We start from the raw sequence: 26,500 nt of genomic DNA on the forward strand, positions 1-26,500 counted from the left end.
CTCGCTTTTGATCTCGCAGGTGACATTCTACAATGTAGTTCCCTTGATAAGTGTTTCTGAAAGGACTTATAAATGCAGAAGCTTTTGTTTGTTATTTATTATTAGTACTGTTATGATACCACGAGTTTTCTGTTGCCGATGAAGATATCACACGACATTTGCTTAAGCACATAACACTGTCACCTTCCCGGCATCATATGCAAATGGCTACGCGTTCGATCTAAAACATTCAAATGTTCATTCTTTAGATGGTTTGTTATTCTTGCGAGCCTGCTTGTTGGTAGTTAATGGCGTGATTGAAGGTTTTTTTTTTCTGAAAGTGCAGAAATTAGTTACAGTGCTTTGAAACATTCACGTTCACCGGTCTTTCTTTTAAGCGAGTGCGTAAAATACGGCCTGCGATAAATTGGGATAACCAAACATTGAGTTCTGATCTCATGGCCATCGAATGTTTCCCAATAGGAGGAAACATACCATTATATCCCTTCCTTTTGAAAGCGATTTATGTTTTGGTTATCTTTTGGTAAGATCTCTGCCTTCCAACCCTAAGGTCCCGGGTTCCATTCCCGGTTCTGCCGAGAGTGGAATAATTGGCGACCTTCTTTCCCGCTAAAATTCACTCAGCTTTCCATCCTTCCGAGGTCGGTAAAATGAGTACCAGCATGCATGGACTGCTTAGAAGCGGCTGCCATTTGCGCCTGTATATGCTTCCAGTCCGCTGGGGGTAAATTGATCATTGTAAAGCGCCTTTGAGACGTTTGTGATAAAGGCACTATATAAATGCACCACTTTACCACTTTACTTCACTTTACTTTTGGAAAACATAATCCGTAATCACCACAGAAAAGCAACACCGATTACTCTTGCGGTTGAACCCGCTAACTTCTTGCGCTTTTTGCGACTTGCGGTTAAGTTCGTAACTTCTTGCGGCTTCTTGCGGAAAGCTTTCTATCTTCTTGCGCTTTGAATGTTCTTGCGGATAAACCGCAATTTAACTTCTTTTGACCGCTTGCGTGTTCTTGCGCCACTTCTTGCGCGTGCATTATTTTTGGGCTGTACTGTAATATCTAAATCCTTCACATAATTTCGATAAAATCCAAGTCCAAAAAATCTAAGTATTTTTACCCGAAGTATTGTTTGTGGTAATTCTTGTGGCTGAAAACAACGAATTTTAGTGATTTTAAGGTTCACCTGAGCATACCAATAGAAAGACAAAGGTGGAAAGCTCGATTTCGGACCGCTCCACAGTGTTCGACACTTACATTCTTACTAATTTGCCCTTTGGGCTACTACTTTTGTTTTTTTGGTTGCTTTGGTTTTTTTTTCTGTTTACCAAAGACCTGTTGTTCATTAAAACTCAAAGGGTGGTTGTAAAAATGTCAATTTTGTGTAAAATGTGTTTGACAGACCAATGCGACTCCTGCTGTGTATCCGTGGTGTTCTAGTGGCCTTCACAGTTTTGCTTTGACAAGCATATTCCTTGAATATCTCTCTGAGATTAGGCTAGTTTTGATTGAAATTGCCACTTGTCCAATAGTACATGTATGTTCTTAAACCTCTCAAAGCTGGTTGAAATTGCGCGACAAAAAGTAGACTTTTTTGTGCGCTTGTTCAATGGGGTATTTGGCCGTGCGAAAACTGGGTTCCATCGTAACAAGCATTCTTTTTGCCGGGAGAAAGATGGCAGCTACCAACATGTATCGCCTTCCAATCTGTTTTGAGGTCTGCATCAAAATGTTTTTAACAGAAAAATAAATGACAGCAAAGAGATGTAACGTTTACTTTTATATCGTGGTTGCGGTAGCTACGTCATATTACTAGTCACTTTGTTGCAAATCGAATCGTTCCGCAAACTATAGGTATTAGTCTAACAAAAATTCTGATTGCTCGATTGGGCAAGTCTTAGAGTTGGTTTCCTTGCCCACGGATATATTTCGCTTGCCCTGGGCAATCGGGGAATTGTTATTGTCAAACACTGGCTCCAGCACCGAGCTGATTTTCACCAAAAAAATTCCCACCGTACAAGTTTCAAATCACGCACCAGGCAAGCTGAAACCCAGAGGTTTCCTCTCATACCATTATATCTGAAACCTGGTGCATCATTTGAAACATGTACGATGGGAATTTGTTGGTGAAAATCGGCTTGATGCGGGAGCGGTCCGAAATCAAGCTTTTCACCCTTGCCTTTCTATTTTTACGCTCAGGTGAACGTCGAACACAAACCCTTCAAATCACTAAAGTTCGTTGTTTTCAGCCAAAAGGGTTACCACAAACAAAACTTCAGGTAAAAATACTTGGATTTTATGGAACTTATGAGAAAGATTAGATTTACATTTGTTGTAAACCAGTCACACAGTTTGTCCAGGCCCCCTGTAGTAATAGCGGAGGTCAGGCGCCAGAGGAGCACCATGGGTAACATTTTTTGGGAAATCTACAAAATTAATGTATGTACAGTGCAGACAAGAAATAAGCATCTGCAGACACAAAACACACACACTTTTTTTGTGCACATGCGCAAATAGGTCATGTGGCTTGTCAAATCTTCATTTTGGTCGGACATTTTACCAATTTGACCGGACATTAATTAGCATTATGCTAATCAATGTACGGTTCCTTCATTGGGCTGGCCTGGGCACTAGTCTCATTTATTATTATTTGTTTCATCGGGAAATACACTGTATACATAATTGCTGCTACCTCGGCCATGTTAACACTTCTCTACAACAGCAAGTGAAGGGCATCAAAGCTTCAGTATTCATAACGTACCCCTCCTCCCTCCTTTCAATGTTGCGTTTGCCACTGTTGGTTTTTGCACTCGAACCCATAAACATTAACATTGAAGGTGGAGAGGGGGGAAATTGCCATCTGTGTTACAAAATTTGTGACTGAGACTGTGGATAAAAGAATCAACTTGACTATTAAATACAGTGCAGACTAGAAATAAGCGTCCTATGCAGACGCAAAACACACGTACGTTTTTTTGCGCATACACGTTTTTAAATGCGCGTTTTTTCTTTTGTTATTCAAACTCGTATTTACCTGTGATTTTCATTGTTCCACGAAAACAATAGACAGACAATAACATGAATATTTAATTCCTGTGATCAACTAACCAGAACATTTGAATTGAAGAGCATTGTCAACTGGTCATTGTGAGTTTCGAAATGAGCCAACAAAGTTTAAATTTCTTTTCGCATTCACTGAATGAAACACAGTGGAACTTTTGTCATCCCGTAGCTGACCCCTGATCGTTATTTTAACCTTTTCGTTGCCGAAACTGGCGTTTGGATTGTTGCCATACCAAGATGCCCGTCAACGGAGAAAATAATTATGCAGACATACAGATGTAGTTTCTGACCTTTCCGCAAATTCTTCGCAATAACAGTTTGTAACCAAGCGCCTACCCTTCACTGGCAGACCCGATGGCTTAGTGTTCAACATGAGTGCCCCGATCTACTGCGCGTCTATGCTCACTTGAAACAAGGCACCCGCCCTTCCAAGAAACTGACCAACATCAGAGACTTACAGTACCGCTCAGAAATACGTTAACTGCGCATACGCAGTGTATACGCTCATACGAGTATGTTCATACGCGCATACGCGTATATGTACACGCGCATACGCGTATATTCATACGCGTATGAATGCATATACATGCGCGTCTGCTTTTCCTTTGTTATTCAGTAGCATAAATTTCCTTTGTGTTGCATTGTTGTGTAAAACAAAGCACTTTTGGATCTGAATGAAGCCACGAGCCGATAACAGAAAATTTACATACTCCAAAAGCTATCATGTTACAAACGCGCAAGTTGCTTCGCATCGCGAATTTACTGTATAACAAGTAAAAGTAATTCAATGTTTATGAATCAGAATGCAAAGAAAAATGTATGTGTCTTAAGTTTGGCATTTAAATATGTGTATCATTTGTGGCCCTTCATGCAAAAAGGGGGTTTATGGATTTCATTGAAAACCGTGAAATTTTTTCACGGTCGCGGTGCATGAATTTCAATTTTCACAGTGTGAATACGCCGTGGTCACTCTACGAAAAGAAACTTTCACTCTTGGCGTGAAACTAATGATCGGTGAAAACTTTCACGGCATGAAGTTAAGGGTAAAAATTCACACGGTGAAATTGGGAGTGAAAAATAATATTCACAGTTTGAAATTGATCCGATTGTTCAGAAATCAGTCACGCCATGAAAGTAATTTTGCCTCTTTTGTTTTATACCTACGCTGTCGCCGTCTTTCGCTCTCAGGACAAAATAATCTAATCTTTTCAATAGAGCTTGAAAGATTTCATTCTAACCACTTTTAAAAAAACTGTTTTTTATGTCTGGAAGGGAATGTTATACGGTGCGACTTGTCGGCCCGATTTTTGGCGGTGGCTTTGAAAAAAATCGGCCCGACGTAAAAAAATGGGTTGCAGCAACAGAATCGGGCCGACAAGTCGCACCGTGTAAACCGGCCTTTAATTTTTTACTGATCCCATAAACTGCAGCGCTCAATCAAGTTAGTGAAATTCAAAGAAAATGACAACACACCATCTTGTTTTATTGAAGACATTCAAATAGAATTGAGAGTAAACAAATGCCGACGCACAGACGCACAAAGTCGTGACAGCAAACGCAACACCATGAACTTTAAAAGCAACGAGTATAGTATTCGTTTATGCATCACAGGCGAGGTCATTCAAACAATTTCCAAGAACTGCAATGAACACTAGCGCCGGAATCAACCCAACAGCCAGATTTAGGTCCCGTATTTAAGCTTTGTCTATCCTTAAGAAGGTGAGCACGATGAGCGCCAACTCGAAAGCACTCGCTACTTTGGTCACCACACTCTCTTGTAACCCATAACCCTTATTATAGCTTACTTGCAGCTTTGTAAACATTACTTTAATTCTGTATTTATGTGTATATTATTTTCTCTTTTAATAGTGTGAAACAAAATAACTCTGAACCCAAACTGCATGTTTATCGATGAAATAAACATCCTTACGTGGGTTTGTATTCCGAACACGACAGCTGTTTGTGAAAGTGCGTCTTCGTCATGTAGTTCGTACATGTAGTCATGTACTATTGTATTGCTGTCAAGCTACGTGTATTGTTTAGAACAATAAGCAAGCTAATGAGGCAGACGCGTATATCTGTATACGCATATACGTGTATATATATACGCGTATGTTCGTATAACCATACGCGAGTACGCGTATGGTTATACGCACATACGCGTATAGATATATGCGTATTATGCGCATATTTTGGTTAACGTATTTCTGAGCGGTACTGTAAAGGGCTATCTTAATGTCACTTCCATTTCCAAGGACAGCCTACTCGTCGTCCAGCATCAACATCCACTCTCCCGCCCTATTGAGTTGATCGTGGTACTTCGTTCCGTACTTGACGGCCTACTTACTGCTATTCACATCAAGCTTCACCACCCTTCTAAGAACCAACTCCAAATGGTGATGCAGCGTCACTTCTTCGCCCTGGATATGAGTGCTGCTATCACTCGAGTATCAGGCTCAGTATCAGTTCCCTACCTCCCTTGCCAGCCAATCATCGGAAGATCCACCTGAAGTCGTAGGCGTGTCATTTGCCGCCGATATTCATCCTCCTTTTTAGAGAATGTACCACCTCCTACACTGCATCATGCCTTGTACCCGACGAAAGGAGCAGCACACTTTGTGATGCCCTCGCCCGATTAGTAGTGGGTCTACACCCCCTCGATGGATCTCAAGCTGTCATTCGGGTCAACCCTGCACCAGGATTTGTCTCACTGAAAACCACACATGCTTTACAGCATCTTGGCATCTCCGTCGAAGTTGGTCGCATCAAAAACTCCAACAAAAATCCTGTTGCCGAACGAGCTGTGCTGGAACTACACGTAGAAGAAGAGCTGTTACGTCAGGAGCCTGGCGGAGGCCCTGTTACCGAACTCGGCCTTGCTATTGCCACTGCCCACCTGAACTTGCGATTCTGCAGCCAAGGCCTGTCCTCACGGGAGCTTTGGACACAGCGCAACCAGTTCACCAACGAGCAGATACCCGTCAATGACCTACAACACATTGTAGCCAAGCACCAAGCTCGCCAAACCAACCATCCTTTCAGCGAAGCGGCCAAAGGTGGCTACCGCCCACAAGCTCCCGTTCCCCCCTTGCAGGTTGGAGACCTGGTGTATGTGAAGTTTGACCGAGATAAGTCTCGCCTCCGTGATCTCTATATCATTGTTAGCATCGACGGCGAATGGTGTTTCATTAAGAAGTTCTCTGGCTCACAACTCAGGGCTACATCTTACAAGATGAAGCTAGCCGAGTGCTACACTGTACCACATACCCTCCCACCACCATCGTACCAGTCTGTCGTCCCTACATTTGACGAAGACGAATGTGTGGAGATTCCTGTGCAGCCCCAGCCTTGTCAAGAGCCCTCTGCCCCACCAGACCTGTTACGTCCGCCCAACCCAGATCCTCCAGTCTCCACCCCGGACCAAGCCGAACAGCAGGAAGACTCGACCCCCCCTTGAAACTGATCGTGTTCCTGTTTCAAGTTCATGTGAACCAAGACCTCAACAGGCACGCCGGCCCCCAGCATACTTACAGAAGTACATTCTCAACTAGTGTAGTTAGCTGACAGTTATTTCAGAATTGGCGCGTTTGACCAAGTACTATTAAGAACGGTTGCGATCTGTTACCAACTTTTCGTTACATTTCATTTACATTCATTTCCTGTTATACTTTCACACGTTAGTTGTCTTTCCTTCAAGAAGCAGAAGAAAAAGAAGTGGCGCCAGCGGTTATTGTCAGCCGCGTTTGTGTATCACGCGCGTCCCCTCGTGGCATGGTTATGTTTTGGGTTCGCCATCGGGTAGCGACCTTGTTGTTGTTCGCTATTATTGTGTCGGTTGTCTTTATTACTGGCGCAGATACACAATATCCAAGATTGAAAATTTAAGGTGCATTAGAAATCGTTTGTTTTTACCAAGGTTCATATTGAAATTGTCAAACACCTGATAAAGTGCTATTTTAAACATATCTTTATTATCCTTGTTGCTTCAAAGTGCCAGACATACCGTTTTAAGTCAACATTCCACGTATTCTTATTCCAGAATAGGGTCAATCGAATGCACCCTTAATGAAAGTTTATACAGTATTAGCACTGCATGCGCTTTCAAATGCTCATTACATGCGTTTTTTTCCTTCGTTATTCAGACACATATTGTAGCTGTGATGTTCATTGTTCCATGAAACAACAGACAGACGATAAAATGAATATTTAATTCCTGTGATCAACTTTAAAAAACATTTGAATCGGCTGAGAGTGGGGCCAACTGGTCATTGTGAGTTTTCGAAACGAACCTAAAAAGTTTAAAATTCTTTTCACATTCACTGAATGGAAAACAATGAAACTCTGTTACCATTCCGCAGCCCACCGCTGATCGTTATTTTGACCCTTCTGTTGCGGAAACTGCGGTTTGGATCATTGACATACAAATATGCCCGACAACGGAGAAAACAATTATGTAGATGTAGCTTCTGACCTTTCCGCCAATTCTTAGCAATAAAAGTGCTGAACTGAAAATTTGTCTAGCTTACTAATTTTGGGAAAAAAGAAAGCAGCGCTACTGAGGAGTTTTTGTAACATCCCAAGTTTTTCGTGAACGTCAAATTCTGAGAATGGCGCAACAGAGGTCTTCATAAGAGAACTGCTGTGAGGCACCGATAAGTAAACATTGGGTTCCAGGCTCTCAAATAAAAGAAGACAACAGGAAAGTGCATTCTCTTAACAGGTTTTTTTCTTGCGTTCGCCTTTACTATCTTTCTTTTGATTTTCAAGTCAGGTCAAGTTCACCCCCAAAAGAAAACAAATAATATTTCACACTAAAATGACATACTTATTATTCAACTAGGAGTCGTAAGATTTAAGATATACATACTGATCGGTATTGGCTAACAGCAATCTCTAAACGTACATATAACAAAAATCTTTATTTGTCTAATTTCAAAGCTCTATTCCTTACAAATGTAAGTATCAATGGCCTTTCGGCAGTCAGGCCACAAATAACCCTTATGTGACGGTGCTGTGGAATAGTGCTTGAACACTAAAATCTTTTATAGACTTTACTCTATCAACATTGAGTGGTAGCTTTCCAACACCTCTGAGATTTCTTCCGTCAAGATTTTGGACACACAAAAGTGCTTTGAATTCCCAAAAGCACGGCAAAGTTTTTGGTGGATGAAGCCCTGTCTTAAAATGAAAACTTCCTCATCTTCCACCAACAAGCTTCTTAAATTCAGGGTGGCTTCTGGACTACTAACATCACTGGTGGTAGGCTTAGGATTTACTGTTTCATAAGACACACAGGCACTGCCTAAAACTGAAATTAGGCCTTTAGTTTGTCCAGAGTACATGTAAGTCGGTGGTGGCAAAGGCACTGCTGTTGCCATTACCCCTGAGAAGTGTCAGTGATACATTGGCCACTTGCAAAAAGTTCTCCCAGAAATAGTTGAGTGGGAGTGAAGGGCATCAGGAGACTAAAAACTGTAAAGTCAAAACCAGTGATAAAACAATGGATTGCTTGACATATTTTCATTTCCAGAAGAGTGCGATTATGGCTAAATCGGAGAAAGCAAAATATGAGTTTTGACATCAATTCTTCCAATTCTCCGATTTTTTCAGAGACTCTTTTCACATACAATTCTTCCGATTATACCTATTTTTGTTCTCCAATTCTTCGATTGTTACGGTTGTACATTCTAAAGGAGTTGCATCCGAACGAACACAGAAATACTTGATTATTACTCGGTCTTAAAGAGTTGCCCCCGAACAAACACAGTAATACGTGATTATAGCATCTTAAGTCAAAATTGTCGAGAGAGCAAGACATGTAAATGAGCACCAGGTTGGTTGCTTTTTTATCGGCTCTATTTTTTACAGTGAAAATAATGGCTCTTTGAACTCCAATAACTGTGATTTTGCCTTATTTCATTGACGTTCAATTTGCAAAAGGCTCTACTACCGGTAATCAAAGACTACACTGTTGATAACGATTTTGATATTACATTTTTAGCACTAACTGAAATTTGGCTCAAGCCCGGCGATGTCGATAACATGATAGTCAACGACCTCTGCCCTACAGGATACAATTTTGTCCATCATCCTAGACTCGACAGTCTGGACGCAGGTCAATGTTGGTCTTTTGTTCAGGAATCTCTATCAAATCAAATCTAATGATATTACATCTTTTTCGACGTTTGAATATTTATGGTCCACCAGATACTCCTTTTCGATTTTTTATTGATGAGTTCAGTACTCTTTTGGAACAAGTTGTCTTACTAAGTGACTATCCTGTTATCGTTGGTGACGTCAACATTCGCGTACATGTAGATAAGCTGAACGACTCTGAAGGTTCTGATTTCAATAGTTTGCTGTCCTCTTTTGGCCTAGTACAAAGGATAGACTTTCCAACTCATCGAAATGGCCACACCCTGGATCTTGTTATATCAAAGCAATGTGAAACATTGCTCACAGGTACTGGTTTTGAATCAATGGATTGACTGCTCTCTGATCACGCTATTGTTAAGTTCAAAATTTCATTAAAGAAATGTCCATATATGAGGAAATGGTTAATGTATTGCAAACTGAAGTCTTTGGATCACGATTCTTTCCAAACCTGTATACATGTCTCTTTGGTGTCCTTAAAGAACTCTGTTGATTAATTTAGATGAGCTGGTTGACGTTTCTACCCAGTCTTTAGCTACAGCCCTGGATAAGCATGCTCCTCAGAAGATGCGTTTAATTACTGGGTGACCTTGCGCTTCCTGGTACACGGATGAAAATTAATTGCTGAACATTCATGTTGGTGTAGTGTTTGTTAGTTGTTTTCTTTAGATAAAACAGATGGGTGTAAGCGAAAAGCGTGTTGTACCAAAAATTCTATCCTAAGCGCACTTCCATACGTGAATGTCGATATTATTAGAGTTCACAGACAGTTTGTAACATGCTCAACAGTGACTTGCCGACCAAGAAGTACTTACATGTAGATGAACTTCATAGTATTTATGATTTAGATCTGTTTTGCTTAAATACCAAATCAAAATTATGCCCTGATAGCAACTTAAGTATGCAACAAATAAGATGCAAATATTTTTCATCCTATAGTTTTTCCGTGTTTAAAAAGTCTCTAATGGAATCAGAAAATCAATCTCATTTCTCTATACTCCATACTAATGTACATGTACAGAAGCCTGTGGAGAAACATTGATAACCATCTATTAGATGAGCTTGACTATCAATTCAGTGTAATTGGAATCACTGTAACAAAAATTACAAATTCTTCCGGGCTAGATTTTAATGCCTGTTCACCAAACAAGCAATTTGAATATGTCACAACACCTCTATCATGTCGAGGTGTGTGGTTTGTACATTAATAATGGTTTAAAGTTCAAGGTACTAGAGAGGACATCAAAAGAAGCATTTCAGGCTTTATGGATTGAAGTTGAATCCCCAAAGAGTAAAATTATCATTTGTGGTGTGATTTATAGGCAGCATAATGATCCGGAACAATTCCTGTAATATCTTGACATGACTTTAGAAAAACTTAGCTCCTCCGATAAATTTGTTTATCGTATGGGCGATTTCAATATTGATCTTCTCAAATCTGAAATTTCCAATTACTCCCATAATTTTCTGTTGTCTTTACAATGTTATGCGTTATTCCCAGTAAATGATAAACCTACTAGAGTTTATAACAATTCTTCCACACTCATTGACAATCACTCCTGTGGGGTTCCCCATTGACGGGTAAAATTGTCTGGCGTTAGACAGAGTAAAATCTACATGTATAAGTGTCACTCTTGGGAGTGAAAGGGTTAAATTAACCCCACTCCTGTGGGGTTCCCCATTGACGAATAAAATCGTCTGGCGTTAGACAGAGTAAAATCTATAAGTGTCACTCTTGGGAGTGAAAGGGTTGACAGTTTAGAGCTTTTTAAGAAAAAAACTCAAAACAGTCATTTCTTTTTACTTTACAACGACAATTATGATATATGTACATAGATTCCTTTTTTATTAGATTTTAATTTTCATAGGTAATAACTATTGTAAACAGTGCCTTTGGGCTGAACGGATTAATTTAAGGTGCTATATAAATTCTTTATTATTATTATTTATTATTTATTATTATTATTTTTATTATTAAAATTGTAATCAACAAGTTTTTTGAAACGGATTTCACTATAAAAGTTAACGTTAAAAAACAACGACGTTTCGACCGTTCGACAGTCATTTTCAAGTTGAACAGTAAAAGTTTTGAATGCGTTAAAATATATGTAACCGATTACAAAAATGCTAATAAGATACTGACCAAAACTCTAAAATATTTACATAGAAACAATACACACACACAAAAGAACAAAAAATTGCCGCATGAAGAAACGCTAAGTAAATAACTTCGCGCGTATCGAAATGCTTTTTATTCGCAAACTTAAACCAAATCTGAACAAACAGAGTGACTCGATACGCGCGAAGTTATTTACTTAGCGTTTCTTCATGCGGCAATTTTTTGTTCTTTTGTGTGTGTGTATTGTTTCTATGTAAATATTTTAGAGTTTTGGTCAGTATCTTATTAGCATTTTTGTAATCGGTTACATATATTTTAACGCATTCAAAACTTTTACTGTTCAACTTGAAAATGACCGTCGAACGGTCGAAACGTCGTTGTTTTTTAACGTTAACTTTTATAGTGAAATCTATTAAAATTGTGGAATAAGAAGAATCAGAGAATCGGAACATGATTTACATCTTAAGGTAAAGATGTAAGGTGATTTACATCTTAAGGTAAATCGTTGAATAGGAAAAATCTGAGACCTGAATCGTAAAATAGGTAGAAATCTTAGTGGTTAATTGGAGAATAGTACCCCTAAATCGGTGTTTACTATTCTACGATTTAGCCATAATTGCACTGCTGTCTTCATTTCTTTGTAGTATTATGTCATGTTCAAAAAAAATTGTTTCAATCAACCATTAATGTTTGTTTTAATTTTACTGCCTTAAAACTATCTATTTGCACAAACAGTATTTTGTATGCATAACTGAAAGAAAATGAAACAGCCGGCAACGGAAAGTTACATGTATCTTTCAATGCCATACTTCAGAGACCCATTTTTTGAACTTTCACTCCGTATGCTTCCAGCCAACATGAAGTAATTGTCTGGGTGGAGGTAGGGAGGCAGGACAGCTTCTGGTGACCGAAGAGTTCAGGCAATTTTCCTTGATAGGAAATCGCGTGAAGGCGTTGAATTTGGCAACCCGCATTTTTCTAGTAGAAAATCATATTAGTGAAGAGCAGCGGGATAAAGATTAAAGGGCAGCAAAGAGCATAAGAAGAACCATGTCAGCATGTCAAGATATATTCCAAATGATGTACTGAGCCGGTACAAAGTTCAAATAAGCATGCATGCTAAGTCACGCACGGTTCAAACCTGACAAGCGGTTTTCATAAAACTAATTGCCTTGAAAAATAAAAAGTTAAAAGATAAACCAAATAAGAAAGTAAGGAAACCAAAGTGGATTACAGTTTCTTTGTGCCCAGTTATGAAATCATGCAGAACTTCTCAGTTACTGTTTACTGGGTTGCCATATAGCAATCCAGTCGAAAAATGTGTTGCATTTTTCCTTTATATTTTTTTCCTGTGTTGGAAATCAGAAAAGTTGCCCAATAGGGGTTTTCCTGTCACTCCCCTGCTAAGTACTGTCTTTGTGCCTAGAGTGTTCTGTGGGTATCTTTGGTAGTTTTCATGGGGTAGTAGAAATGGTGGTCACAGTAGAATATTTAATGAACCTGCAGTGGTGTTAAAGTCGATGTAACGCGAAGGGGTTTTAGTGGATCTTCAAACAAAATATACCCTTATGGAGCCCAAGAATGGAATGTCAATTCAATAAACAAGACAGGCGGTGAAAAATAAATATTTGGAATCTTCAAAGCGACGAATAAAGGACTTTGACTACAATTGCACTTTTTGATCAGCCATCGAGCAGTGATCTGTGGTGTTATGTACAGCACTGAAACCAAGTAGCAAATTCTGTGATAACCTTGAATGCATCTGTGTTCTCTGTTGTGTGGTTATTTATATTAATTTGCACTCCAACCAACTTGGGATTGGATGGTTCCATACGTACACAGCCTTGGCCCCACTTTGTATGTTACATGTACTTGCAAAGACTGTGTACTCCTATCAGACCTCTGCAGTACAAAACTATGCTAGCACCAAGTAATGTGGTTACCCGTATGCTGTGAAGTCGGAGCACTGCGTATCACACTTTAGTCCATTAAATTATCCAGTCAAAACACAATGCATGCGTTGTGACTGACAGCCAACCTTGTGTTGAGGTCATCAACAAGCTTTGCCAAGGTGAGGTTTCTGCCAGCCCTTGTGTTACCTCCTTCTGACCAACGTCAGCAGATTTTGAGTACATTTTGTAAGTCTCCAACGTCTTGCAAGCAGTGACAAAATTCTTCTGACTTTGCCAGGTGAAATGCTTTTGACTGCAATGCACCCTAGTGCCAAATCTGTTCCTTCACAAATCTGAGAATTCTGTTGTATGCAGCATCTGTCCAAGATACGTGAATCTTGACTATGGCAAGCACTTACTATTTACCAGCATGCCTGTGTGGGTCAACATCCAACACAAGTGTCCCAATTTGTGCCCTGTCTGTGCCTACCTGAAAGAAGACAACTACATGTATCTATCAAAGAAACTTACAGTACCAACATCAAAGATGCCAAGCGCTATCTGCACGTCATGTCTACTGTATGTCTAAATGTGGCCTGCTAGTCATCTAACATCAACAACCGCTTTCCCTTTCCATTGAATTGATCATTGTATCATAGCCTGTTGTTGACGTATTACTTACCGCTCTCCACATTAAACTAGACCACTCTTCCATGCACCAGCCTCAATTGGTGGTACAGTGACACTTCTTTGCGGTAACTGACGTGTCAGATTCCTGTCACACCTGCGCCTCACTCTGGAAATTCCCATGCACCCCCATGGGTTATCAAGGGCTTCCGCCATCTCATCCTGCTTATGAGAGAATGTACAACCTGAGTCCTCTACATCTTGGAGACCTGGTATACATGTATGTAAAGTCTGACTGGGATAAGACCCAAAATCATGACCACTACATCGTTGTCTGCATTGATGAAGAGTGGTTCTTCATCAAGAACTGCTTTGCAACTCTGTGTTAAATCATACTAGCTGAGTGTTACAGTGTAAAGTCAAACCTTGATTACCCGGACTCGTCGGGACTGGGCTGAATAGTCCGGATAATCGAGAGTCTGAATAATCGGAAATAGGCCACTTCAGAAAATACCATAATACTCTTTGTTTGTCCCCTCAAAATGTTGCATTAGCATTGTTTCCATTTTATCCTGGGGCCTACAATGGTCCCAAGAGAAAACAAAAACAATGCTTATGCAAAATTTGAGGAGACAAACAAAGAGTATTATGATATTTTCTGAAGTGGCCTATATGAATATTAAACAGCCAAAACAAAACACAATAGGTTAGAGAAGAGTAACATTTAATCATGCAGGAGTAAAACAATGATTACAAATCGTTGTTTGCAAAGTTGCCCAAAAATTATCTGCTAACAAGTCATTTTACATTGGTCATTGGTCTTGAATTCAGTGGTTTCAACTGCTGAATTACCAGGATACTATTGATAAACAGTCCTAACCTGGACATTGAAAAATTCTTGGAAACACATTCCTAATAAGTCACGCATTCATACACATTGAGAATCCTTTTCGGTAAGCAGGGGCAGAAGTCTTCAACCAAACCAAATTCTAACTTCAAATGAACTGGTGGTGGAACTCATTCAATAAGAGTTTTGGTGGCATCAACTGCAAAGTAATCTGTCCAACAAGTTTCTTTGTGAATTTCCACACTCAGTACACAACAGTCAGTACTGTACACAACGGATGGAGCTTTGAGAGACTGTCAACTTACCTTTGACCGTTCCTGTATGAGTGGAACTTCTGACATTTTTTAAGACACTTAATTTGTTTATCAGACCTCTCTCACATTAGTTCTACTTCTATTGTTAACAGAAGAAGAGAACGTGGTTGTGCCACTGTGCATTGTTAGTCGCACGTGTGTAGTATGGTCGTTTGTTGTGAGTTTAAGCCATTAAACCAATACAGTTTGCTGTTCACTGGTCATCTTGTCCTCATTACTGGTGCACCTGTACCGGGTTACCATACCGAAACCCCACCCTCTTAGGTACAGAAGAAAGACTTTTGAGCATTATGGGTAATAAAGACCATGAGGTTGTTGTCTGCCATCTTTCTCTCCGTGTTGTGTTGTAGTTTAATGCAGGGTTCGTAACCCTAAACCTTGAATTTTGAGAGTGCATTTTCAAGGCCTTGAAAATCCTTGAAAATCTCTGCTCTTCATTCCTGGTCCTTGACAGTACTTGAATTTTTTTCTGACCCACATTTTTAATCTTTGAAAACTTCAGTGAAAATAATCATACGAACGCGACGAGCTGTGGGGTCGAGAATGGTTATCATGTTTTCATGCATGTAGGTTACGGAAAATGAGGGAGAATTGTACTGTCAGACCATTTCTATGGGTAAATTTATCGACGTAAATAAAAAAGAGGTCCTTGAAATTTCAAAATTCGGCCCTTGAAAGTCCTTGAAAAGTCCTTGAATTTTTGGTTTGAAAAAGTGTGCAAACCCTGTAATAATGGGAAACATCCCTCATCTGTTCCCGCACCGGGTAACATTTGGGGGCCTGTCCAGGAGAAATGAAACTTAAGTGTATTAGCAATGGATTTTCGTGGTGGTTAAAGAAATTGAGTGAGGGAACGGCAGAAAAACAAACCTTTGATTTGTATGTAACTTGACGGAACATGCACAATGGAGACCGAGGATCTTCAGGTGCAGATACAGAGCTAATATGCCAGTTAGGAAGTAAGGATCTGGAAGAGGTTGCTAAAATTGTTGGATGCAATGATGATGACCTGAAGGAGAAATCTAGGAAAAAGCTTGTTTCACTGATCGAAGAATAGTTAGAAGAGAAGTTGAAGGGAATGAAAGAAGAATAGAGGGAATACTTGAAGGACTTTTGTTCATACATTACGGAGCATGACCCCATCTGCCCTCCATTGGAATTAGTCAACACCAAACCACAGGTCAGGAAGCCTGAGTCGTAACACCAGAAAAGGGTAAGCAAGAATTTGCTGTGAGTAAACTGTTGTTTTTCCAACCAAGTGATTTCAAAGGGGAGTTAAAAATAACTGGTCAATTCAGGGAACCAGGACAGGACAAACTAAGCTTTGTAAGTTTAGTGAGGCAAATTGAAGGGGTGTTAAAGAGAGGACATAAGGAAGCTGATGTTGTGGATGCTGTAGTGAGAGCTATTAATCCTGGTGTGAGAGATTTTGAAGCACTTAAAGATTTGACTCTTCCTAGACGAAGGCGTATCCTGAGGTCCCACTATCAAGAGAGAAATATTTTGTGTTTTGAGCCACATACATAGGGGTACGGGAGCGCAAGTGTTAATGGTGTCAAAGTCCTGGCTGGATGAAAATCAGCAGTGAGAAGCATTGAAGAGTTGCTCAGGAAAGAATCAGAGCCAGACTTAAGAGCCGCCACTGGGGGAAGAATACCATTCATTGATTAGGTAGAAGTACAATTCCTGCTTGTCTGTGATACTCAACCAACCGCACCACTGACAATACCACTTCTTGTTGCAAGAGATGACTTAGAGTGCCCAATCATTGGTCATCATGGAAGAAGTAGTCAATGATAGACCACAGGGAGGGGAAGACTGTTCAACTTTGGGCATTATGAGGTCAGCTTTCCAGGGTGTGTCAGGGAAGAAGTTAAGGACGTTCGCGCCAAGATCTTCCTAAGGTGAGATTTTCTTCATTTCTCGCCTAGAGTTAGGTCATAAAGTACTTACTCCAAAAATCAGTGGAAAAATGCCTTAATTTCGAGAAATCGGTCTTAATAGCGAGATGTAGGCTCATCTGCTCATCCATCGAAAATCATAAAAATAAACTGTTGGAGTGAAAGTTTCCGTGCATAGGTTTTTATGAGTGAGATTTTTAGATAATTGTATGCCACTAGGGATGTGGTAAACAGTAGAGTTCATCCTCGACGAGCGTTTTCGTGAGCTCTATCCGTTGCAACCACTACCAGAATTCGATGGCACGAGGAAAGAAAATGTTAAAAAAAGATAACTTCTTACGGTGAGAATTTTTTCATTTCATCATATTTTGTAGATAGTAAGTAAAGTAAGTGATTCATGATTAAAAAAATAGGGGTCACCGATGATCTGAACGAGTAAAATCGATGTGATTTTGCAAAGCTCTTGGAAAAGTTCATTTGTCACGCTTTTGCGTGACCTGTCGGGCAAGGACTGGAACCCAAGAGAGGATCGATCGTTGAAGAGATGAAAGGTTTTTACCGAAAAAAAAACCTTTCTCGAGCATAGCAACGAAGTTTTAAGCAGGGGTCATCTTCATTTGGTTGGTGTTTTGTATAATATCCCTCCATTGCCGTCATGCTCATCCTCTGGAGTGTGTTTTTTTGTGAAATTCAATCGCTGATTGTTTCCACGCAGGTCCGCACTATTCAAGCGGACGAGGACGAAAATACTGCTTAATTTTCACGAAAGTAAAGGAAAAGAACTTTAAGAACATGCATTCACTTTGAACTTAAGTTCGTAGGGTAATAAAAACATTAAAAAGAAACAGCCCCATTAAATTTACGCAACGGTTCGTCCTCGAGTTTTCCAAACTTTCAGCCACTAGTCTACTCGATCAGCTACCTTTTCCAGAGCTTTTCCATCTTCCCGCTCACTTCTCTTTGAAGTTTCATGATGATTCGGAAATAAATGTGCCATTCTTTTGCCGGCCTGGAATTTTTTCCTCGGCGTTTTTGTCGCCATGTTATTTTAACTGATGCTTGAAAAATTTGTATGAAAGTCAAGTAGACTAGTGCACGACTGATAAAACCTCGCGAATATCAGTCGTGCAGTAGTCTACTTGACTTTCATAAATATTTTAAATCAATTTTGACTGATAACGATCTTCTCTGATCCAACGCTGTGCAAGACTTATCGTCCACGGTTTTTGCAAAGGTTTTAAAACCTCAACTTCACTAATGCTCGAAGTAATGCGTGACATATTACAGTCGCGTTACCTGCGCAGTAACGTTGCGCACAAACAATTAGCGCGAACGTCCTTAAGTGCATTGGTTGACTTCATACAGAGCCCAGCAGAGGAAACTTTGTTTGCTTGGAAGAGAGGGAAGCAAAACCAAACAGTACCGACAGGACAGACAATCACGGTGCCTTGTGGGGTCGAATATGGCCCACTGGAAAACAGAACACCAGTTCTTTTTGAACCGACTCTAGATGCAATCTTGCCAGAAGGCTTGCAAGTGTCTGAGCAACTACTTACCCTGCCACGAGGCTGTTCCCATCAGATAAAGATTCCTGTCGACAACGTGAATACGTATCAATAGGAAAACAAGGAAAGCCCATTGCAGAATCTGGCTTACTTTAGCTAAACACGAAGAGAATAATTGTTACAAATCATCTCAAGTGGCTTATAATGACATAAAATGGATTAAAGATAAAGCTCTTTGGAGTCAAAAAATCAAAAACTCTTTATATCATATAGGTTTAGAAAATCTTTGGGAAAAAGAACATTTTTCAGATGTAAGAATTGTAAGCATTATTAGACAAAGATTACAGGACATTGAATTACAAAGGTGGCTCAGCGAGATGAATAATGACATAAGGAAAGATCGCAATCTAAGCAACAACATGCGAACCTGCAGTAAAGTCAAAACAATAGATAATTACAGATGTGAGGATTACCTTCACCAGGTCACAAACTTCCGGCACAAAACCACCATGACAAAACCGCAACTTAGTAATCATGGCTTGGCAATAGAAACAGGGCGTTACATAAGACCATTTAAGAAACCGAACGAAAGAATCTGCCCTTTGGAGGCAGAAGATGAAAAACACTTCTTAGTCTCCTGCCAAGTTTACCAAGAAAAAAGGAAATCTGTTTGAATGCTTATATAAAAAATTCAAAATCCCAATTGTGAAAAATGCCAACAAAAAATATATTTTTGCTACTATTAAACCCCCCCCCCCCCCCCCCAGTATATGATGTTGAGTTACAGAAAATAATTGCAAAGCATATCCATGACTCCTATGAAAATACACAGAAAACGTAGTTAACCCTTAAGATTAGAAAATTGTCAAATTGTAAATTTATTTGGAGGGTTGTCAATGTACAATGTATAAGACACCAAGTAAAGTATGTATGTACATGTATAATGGGCAGTGGGCAAATTGTTTGCTGTAACAAGGTTTCAGTATGTTGAGGTTCGTTTCCATATTTATTTTGCTACCAAGGACTTCTTTATAAAATGGTTTGTTTTATTGTGGTTCCACTATGTGTATTGTTTTCTGGTGTGACTGTGCAAAATATGTAATATTGCGACATCACAACATCGTAAGTGCCTGAGGAAATGGACTCCATGAGTTTTGTGATAAAGTCCTGGAAAAGTCCTTGAGTAAGAGTTCTTTAAACCTGTATGAACCATGGGTTGTTGTCGGCCATCTTTGTCTTCTTGTTGTGTTGTTGTTTGCCAGGAAACGTCACTCATCTGTTCCAACACCAGGAAACACACCTCATATCACACTTATTCCTAACATTCTGTCACCGACTCAGTTAACTAATTCACACTTGTTCCCGATTAAGGCACGATGACCACATGAAAATAAAGCTAGGATTGAAGGCTTGCAGACATCAGCTTACAATATTGGTACAGTGTAGCTTCATTAAAGCACCCAGATGTCCTTGCCTGTTCTTATGAAATGTTTGAAACTTAGGTACAGCAATTATATAAATTTTTCTAACAAAAATCGTATGCCATGAGAAATTGCCTTTTTCTGATCATAATATTATTTACAAGTAGGTGTATTGTAAAAGAGTATCATGATATGCAACATTACAACTACATCATTTAATTCATAAAGAATGAAAGTCCATTATATGTGAAGCAAAATTATTAATTCTTGTAGGTCCCTGCAAAAAGAGAGCTCGTCTTAGTCCCCTGCAAAACAGCAAAGACCATGATGTGAGCCGTCAACTGCCAAAACCTGGATGTGTAAAAAGTCCATTACGACAACTTCAGTCAAGCCCTTTGCAGTCTCACGATTCTACAAGTATTGACAGAAAGATATTATCAAATCCAGAGAGATTTAAGGTGTTCCGAAGGCCTCCAATGAGCTGCGAGGCTGTTTCCATAACAAGAATGGATGGACAGAGGCTTTACCTGTCCATCAAAGCTGACAAGGAAGTATCAGTAAAGGCAAAGGTAAATCAACCAGAGTGGGTTTCAAGTAAGATTTAATTAAAGGTATTTAAGTGATTCCCTTCTTTTTGACAAAACTACAACAAGAATACAGTACACGTACATGTACATGTACTGTATATTTAGAAGTTTGCTGCAATATGTTTATGTATCATGGGAATGGAGCTTACTATAATTACCTTGGGTGCATGGTCATGATACAAAAACAAACATCATTGGCTGGCAGGCACAAAAGCATGCTTCTCAAACCAGTCCTGTGGAAAAAATACAAAATCTAACTATCATGGCTGGAACAATACTTGATTATGCAGACTGTAATTCATTTCTTGTGCAAGTGTTGTTTTATTTTACCTTCAAACAGTACAGTCCCCAAGTTGTAAAACGTCCATGGCAATTCATTACTTCATGAAGAAATTCAGTATAGTGCTTTCTTGACTGAAAAAACAAAAAAACATTCTGTCACCGACTCAGTTAACTAATTCACACTTGTCCCCGATTAAGGCATGAAGACCACGTGAAAATAAAGCTAGAAAAATAAAGTGTTACGGTTGTCAAAAATTTGTTCCCTGGTAAAATAAAATCCTTTCCTCTTTACATTTACATTTGATTCATTAGTAATAAAGTAATAATACCCGGTAATCAATTTATATAGCACATTTTATATGTTAAATATTCAAAACCGCTTTATAATGTAAAACGAAAATGCAATTAAGAAGAACGTTATATTAAAATAAACGAATAATCAATCAAATAAAAAATAAGAAATAATAATCTAGGTGTAACTAATTGTCATGTGCTTTTTTAAATAAAACGTCTTTCAATGTTTCTTAAAAGTATGTAAGTTCAGGGCCATTCTAATTGTCAATGGGTGTTTATTCCAATTTTTGGTAGACTAGCAAAAGCGAAAGCTCTTGCATTTGCTCCGGGGGACCTCTAACACAGTACGGCGTTGCTAAAACGAGGGTAAGGGTAAGGATACAAATACAGAAAGTATCCTAAAAATGCATAAAGGCTAACCTTAAACTTTTGTTTAGGCCTAAGGTTAGCTTTTATGCATGTTTAGGATACTTTTTGTATTGTATCCTTACCCTTACCCTCGTTTTAGAAAAGCCAAACACAGTAAGGTCATTGGATCTCAGAGAGCTTCTGGTTGAAGCCTTTTTCCTGATGAAATTGCAAATATAGCGTGAAGCCATACCATTTAATGCTTTGAAAACAAGTAGTAAAATTTTTAATTCGATCCAAAGCTCTACTGGTAACCAGTGAAGATCCTTTGAATAAGGTGAGATATAGTGTGATATAGCAGCTGGATAATTGTGTAACAGCACGAGGGCTCTCATATGCAACTACCGGTATGTACCCAGAATAAAGCATGTATGTGAGATGATCCCCTTTGCTGGAATTCAACCCCATAAAATACGTCTGACTACTATTTCTCCAATAGGAATAAGATTACTCTTAAACACCTCCTTTATAAAGAGCTGTACCATGTGCTCAAAGCTCCTGGCACAGGTGACAGGGTCTTCTTGAATAAGGTCTGATTTTTGTTTAGTGCCAGGTCGTATTGTTAATGTCATCAGGTTACGCAAGTACAGCTGGTCCATTTAGTATTATCAACACTTTTAGTGCCAGTTATACATTCCTCTAACAAAATTACACTTAGTAACAGATGATCTGAACCATAACTGATCACAGCAAGTGCTTATATATTCAGGGCTATGTGTTATCTTATCCTGAAAAGACTGAATCACTTTTGGCATTGAATGTCTAATAGAGTCTTGACCCTGACAAATTTCAGTTTGGTTTAGACTTGAACTCTGCATAGCTTTCCTTAAATGGTTCTTTTCTTTTCTGTTTAGTTCTCTGATATGTTCTGGATTGGAAGCGTTTCCCTTACGAAATGTTTGCTTTTGATATTCCCTTGCTGCTTCAACATTTTAAGACCTTTTTAGGCGTTTCGCATTGTTTTTCTTTTTCCTGAACTCTTTATTTTGTCTCTTTTGTTTGATAGATTCTCTCATATAAGCTCTTTTTGCCACTGCTTTGTAAAAATTATTACTGACACTCACATCATTATTTTTTGGCCATGGTTAAAATTAATCGATTATTAGCTCAGTCTGAATAATTGTTGACATTGGTAACACTGCTGATTTCATAATCTGAAATAATGCCATTATGATAATCTAACTGAACTGCTGAAACATTTGTTAATAACAGTCACAGTTCCTGCTGTCCGCTTAGAGGACTGATAACAGTTACTGTTGCCCACCCTTCAATGGTTCATTGATACATATTTTAACATTTAATGCCTCAGAAACTGCTTGCACAATAAGTGCATCACACTATGTATGTTGCTGTGACAACACACCCACAATTGCTCTGTAATGGGTCCAATAAATCTTTGACGGTTGTTTTTGATGTATTCAACTACAGCAGTCAGCGGCGCCATCATGGCTGCCATAGTATATTTTTGTCTGTAGAAGTTTCATGTGTGTTACAGTCTTACGCCTCTATTTTCATTGGCATGTGGTCGATTTCAGGTCATAGAGGCCTTGTTGGTCCTCTGATTTGCTTTGTCGTCGCTGTCCTGGATTCCTGGCTCTTCTGGGGTTGCCTATTTGACCTCAACTTGCTTGCTCCGAGAGTGGGCCATTTTGTCTCTACCAGCTTGAGGCAGCTACTTCAATACAGCAGCTCAGTCTCAAAAGCAATCGGCAAGACTCAACCTAAAGAACGGATTTCCAGTGAATTATGGCAGATGCTAGCAGATCTGGGCATTCGAAGGAAATTTTGTGCTAGATGTTGAGGTCGTAATTGTCATCGGAGCACTGGTATCCCTGTGTCTCCAGTCACCACAGGTAGACCACAATCGGCGTCATTTTCCTCGGGACCTACTAACCCGCCCAGTGCTTCTGCATCTGTTCCTAGAATTCCATCGATACTCTACTCCAATACTCGCTCCTTGAAGCCTTAGATGGATGAGTTGCAAGGTGTCATTGATGTTAATCTCCCTTGCCTTGTCAGCATCACAGAGACAAGGCTTAGCCCCATGTCGAAATTACATCTTGTTTAGAACGGATAGGCCTACCCATGCAGGTGGAGTCTGCATTTTTGTCAACGCAAAAATGTCTCCGCGCTTATGAGTCATCTGACATGGAATCGATTTGGGTTAAAGCTCGACCACAGCGTCTTCCTAGGCAGGTGTCTATGATATTAGTTGGAACTGTCTACCACGCACCTACCAGCAATGCGGAGGAGAATCAACGCCTCTTGCATCATATCCAGGATAATGTGGAATCATTCCTTCGCGACCACCCTGAAGGACTGATCTTTATTTGTGGAGATTTCAACCCCACGAGTACACGCTTGACTGAGTTGGTCAATAAACACATGACTGGGAACCACCAACCACTATTCCATTCTGATATTCCTGCCCCAGGCCTCCGCCACTTCTAAAAACACCAAAATATTCATGGAAAGGCGTAACTTATGAGTTAGTAGGATGCGGGACTTTAGGCGTTGGATTACTGGGTTTGACTGGAAGTCTGTGACGTCTCTACATGTACCTACTGTCCAAGAAAAATTCGAATGCTTCAATAACATCCTAACAAATGCATTGAATAAGCAAAGCCCTTCGCGTTAGATAGATTGCTAATTAGATTGAATTTCCGGTTACGCAGGAGTGACAATTTGCAGAAAGATTCTCACTAAAACTTGTGGATATATCCACGGGTAAAAACGACTTGTTAAATAAATCTGCTTTTTGTTCATCATCAGTTATGATAATTGTTATCTGTGCCTTGTAATGGACCAGTTCTTGTATTTTTGCTCTTACCAAGAATTTGGTTTGATGAGTTTTCTGCTAGCTTAATCCAATACTGGGCTTCAACTTTACTTAACATGTTTTTAACACTGTCTTTTAATCTTGTACTGGGCCCATAGAGCACTATCATCAGGTTTTGCTTGTGCTGCTTTCAAATACTTGTACCTTTGATTTGATTCATAGCTTTTTTGATTTCAGTGTCAATCCAAGAAACTGATTGATTTGTAATGTTAACCTTTCCTCTTTTTATGTGAGAAGCCAAACTTTCTTTGAACATAGTCTCCCATAAATGAACACTGTCCTCAACTTCCTCAACAGCATTAAAAATTTGCCATGGGGCCTCCTCTAAATCTTTTTGTAGACTTTCAATGTCTATTGATTTATAGTTCTTAACAGAAGTTATCTTAGGCTTTCGTTTGTTCGTCCTATTAGAAAATACTGCATATCTAAGATGATCACAGATCCCCAGGTCTATTGAGCCAGCTAATATATTAGATGTTCAATGATTATGTTAAAGATGAAACAACAACAATGATATTCAATGTAAGGAGAAATGGAGACTTGGAAAAATATCCGAGTCCCAGATGGGATTTGAACCCACGACCCTCCGTGATCTAGTCAGATGCTCTAACCACTGAGCTACTGAAGACTCTATGGTGAGCAAGGGTCAATTTGTGGGTCTCGACTGGAACCACATTGCGCGGCTAGCATTGACTAGCATATTTGAAACTCACTAACAGCATCGCTCAGTGGTTAGAGCATCCGGCTAGATCACGGAGGGTCGTGGTTTCAAATCCCATCTGGGACTCGGATATTTTTCCGAGTCTACATTTCTCCTTACATTGAATATCATTGTTGTTGTTTCATCTTTAACACACTCACTTTGGAGGTTGGTTGGCTGCATCTTGATATGCATTAATGTGACAGCGCGATGCTGTTAGTGAGTTTCAAATATGCTAGTCAATACTTGGCTGTGTAGCCGCGCGATGTGGTTCCAGTCGAGACCCACAAATTGACCCTTGCTCACCATAGAGTCTCCAGTAGCTCAGTGGTTAGAGCGTCCGACTAGATCACGGAGGGTCGTGGGTTCAAATCCCATCTGGGACTCGGATATTTTTCCAAGTCTACATTTCTCCTTACATTGAATATCATTGTTCGATGATTAGGACGAACAATAATAAGACAAGGTCAATTAACGACCTAGAGTTAGCAGTGACTGGTGTTGGTGATTCAATAAGGTTTGAATATCCAAAGCTGCCAAGTATACTCTTCAGCCTTTTGCCAGCCTGTGATGAATCCTGGACTGAGTATCACTTGTCAAATAAGAGTTGAAGTCGCTAAGCAAGATAACATTCTTCCTTTTGATCCAAATCCTGTTCAGCAGGTCATGTAGGGAATTGAAGAAGGCAGTACATTTTGGTGGACGATATAAGCAGCCAATTAGGGTTGAGTGGGAATATTTAACCACACCGCCCCCAGTTCTTGGTTAGTGTTCCTTTTCAGGTCCTCATAAACATTCAGACCCTCGCAGTAATATATCACCACTCCTCCTCCTTTAGAACCTGTCCTATCACACCTTGCTAAGTTATAGCCTGTAACTTTAATTAAGTTGCTGGATATTTCATCTGTTAAATGAGCCTCAGTAATTCCCAGTAAATCGAATTCCACTTCTCTAAGTAGAAGGTGGATATCGGATAATTTAGTAAGAAGACCATTAACATTTATGTGCCCAATTTTTAAGTTCTTATTTCTCAGTGGATTCCTTAGCATTTTGTACACATCAACTTCAGATTCTTGGTAATTGGCACTCACAGGCATTTTGCTCATAGAGGCACTGGTTTCAAGGTTTGTTAAACAGACATTGGTTTGTAGGTTTGTTAAACGGGTGGGACAATTCCACTGCAATTGGGAAGCATTTATCAAATGGGTGTATGTTTTGGCACTCACCTTACCACATTTAATGTGGCACCACAGCAAACATATGTCACATTCAACTCCACGATGGTTTCAAGCAACAGTCTTCCCACAAACAGAGCATTTATCGGTTGAATCGGTTATCCAGGATTGAGGGAAATGTCCCCACTTGTAACAATGTTCTGTATTTGGAAGGTGGCATCAGCATTTGGATAATAGCTGACTTTAAAACCAAAGTACCTCTTCCTTGATTGTAACCGCGTTCTCATGGAGTTGGTGATTGCATCACTCTCTTTCTTTCGAAAGATTTCTGCAGCACATGAGAGACCAAAAGGAAGACGCTTATATTA

General features: G+C 39.6%; 1 protein-coding gene and 1 non-coding gene across 2 annotated transcripts in view; both read left to right on the forward strand.

Moving 5' to 3' along the window:
- The window catches only part of LOC138013754 (chromosome transmission fidelity protein 18 homolog), a 77,097-nt gene that overhangs the window by 6,069 nt on the left and 44,528 nt on the right, over nucleotides 1–26,500 (forward strand). The window contains exon 3 of the mRNA XM_068860826.1: nucleotides 20,121–20,416. Within this exon, the coding sequence (XP_068716927.1) occupies nucleotides 20,121–20,416 (296 nt within the window). The remainder of the gene's footprint in view (nucleotides 1–20,120; nucleotides 20,417–26,500) is intronic.
- Nucleotides 25,270–25,343, forward strand: Trnas-aga (transfer RNA serine (anticodon AGA)). The gene has a single exon. It is a non-coding gene; the product is annotated as a tRNA-Ser (tRNA).

This window comes from Montipora capricornis, chromosome 8, assembly GCF_036669925.1.
Source record: "Montipora capricornis isolate CH-2021 chromosome 8, ASM3666992v2, whole genome shotgun sequence".
NCBI lineage: Eukaryota > Metazoa > Cnidaria > Anthozoa > Scleractinia > Acroporidae > Montipora > Montipora capricornis.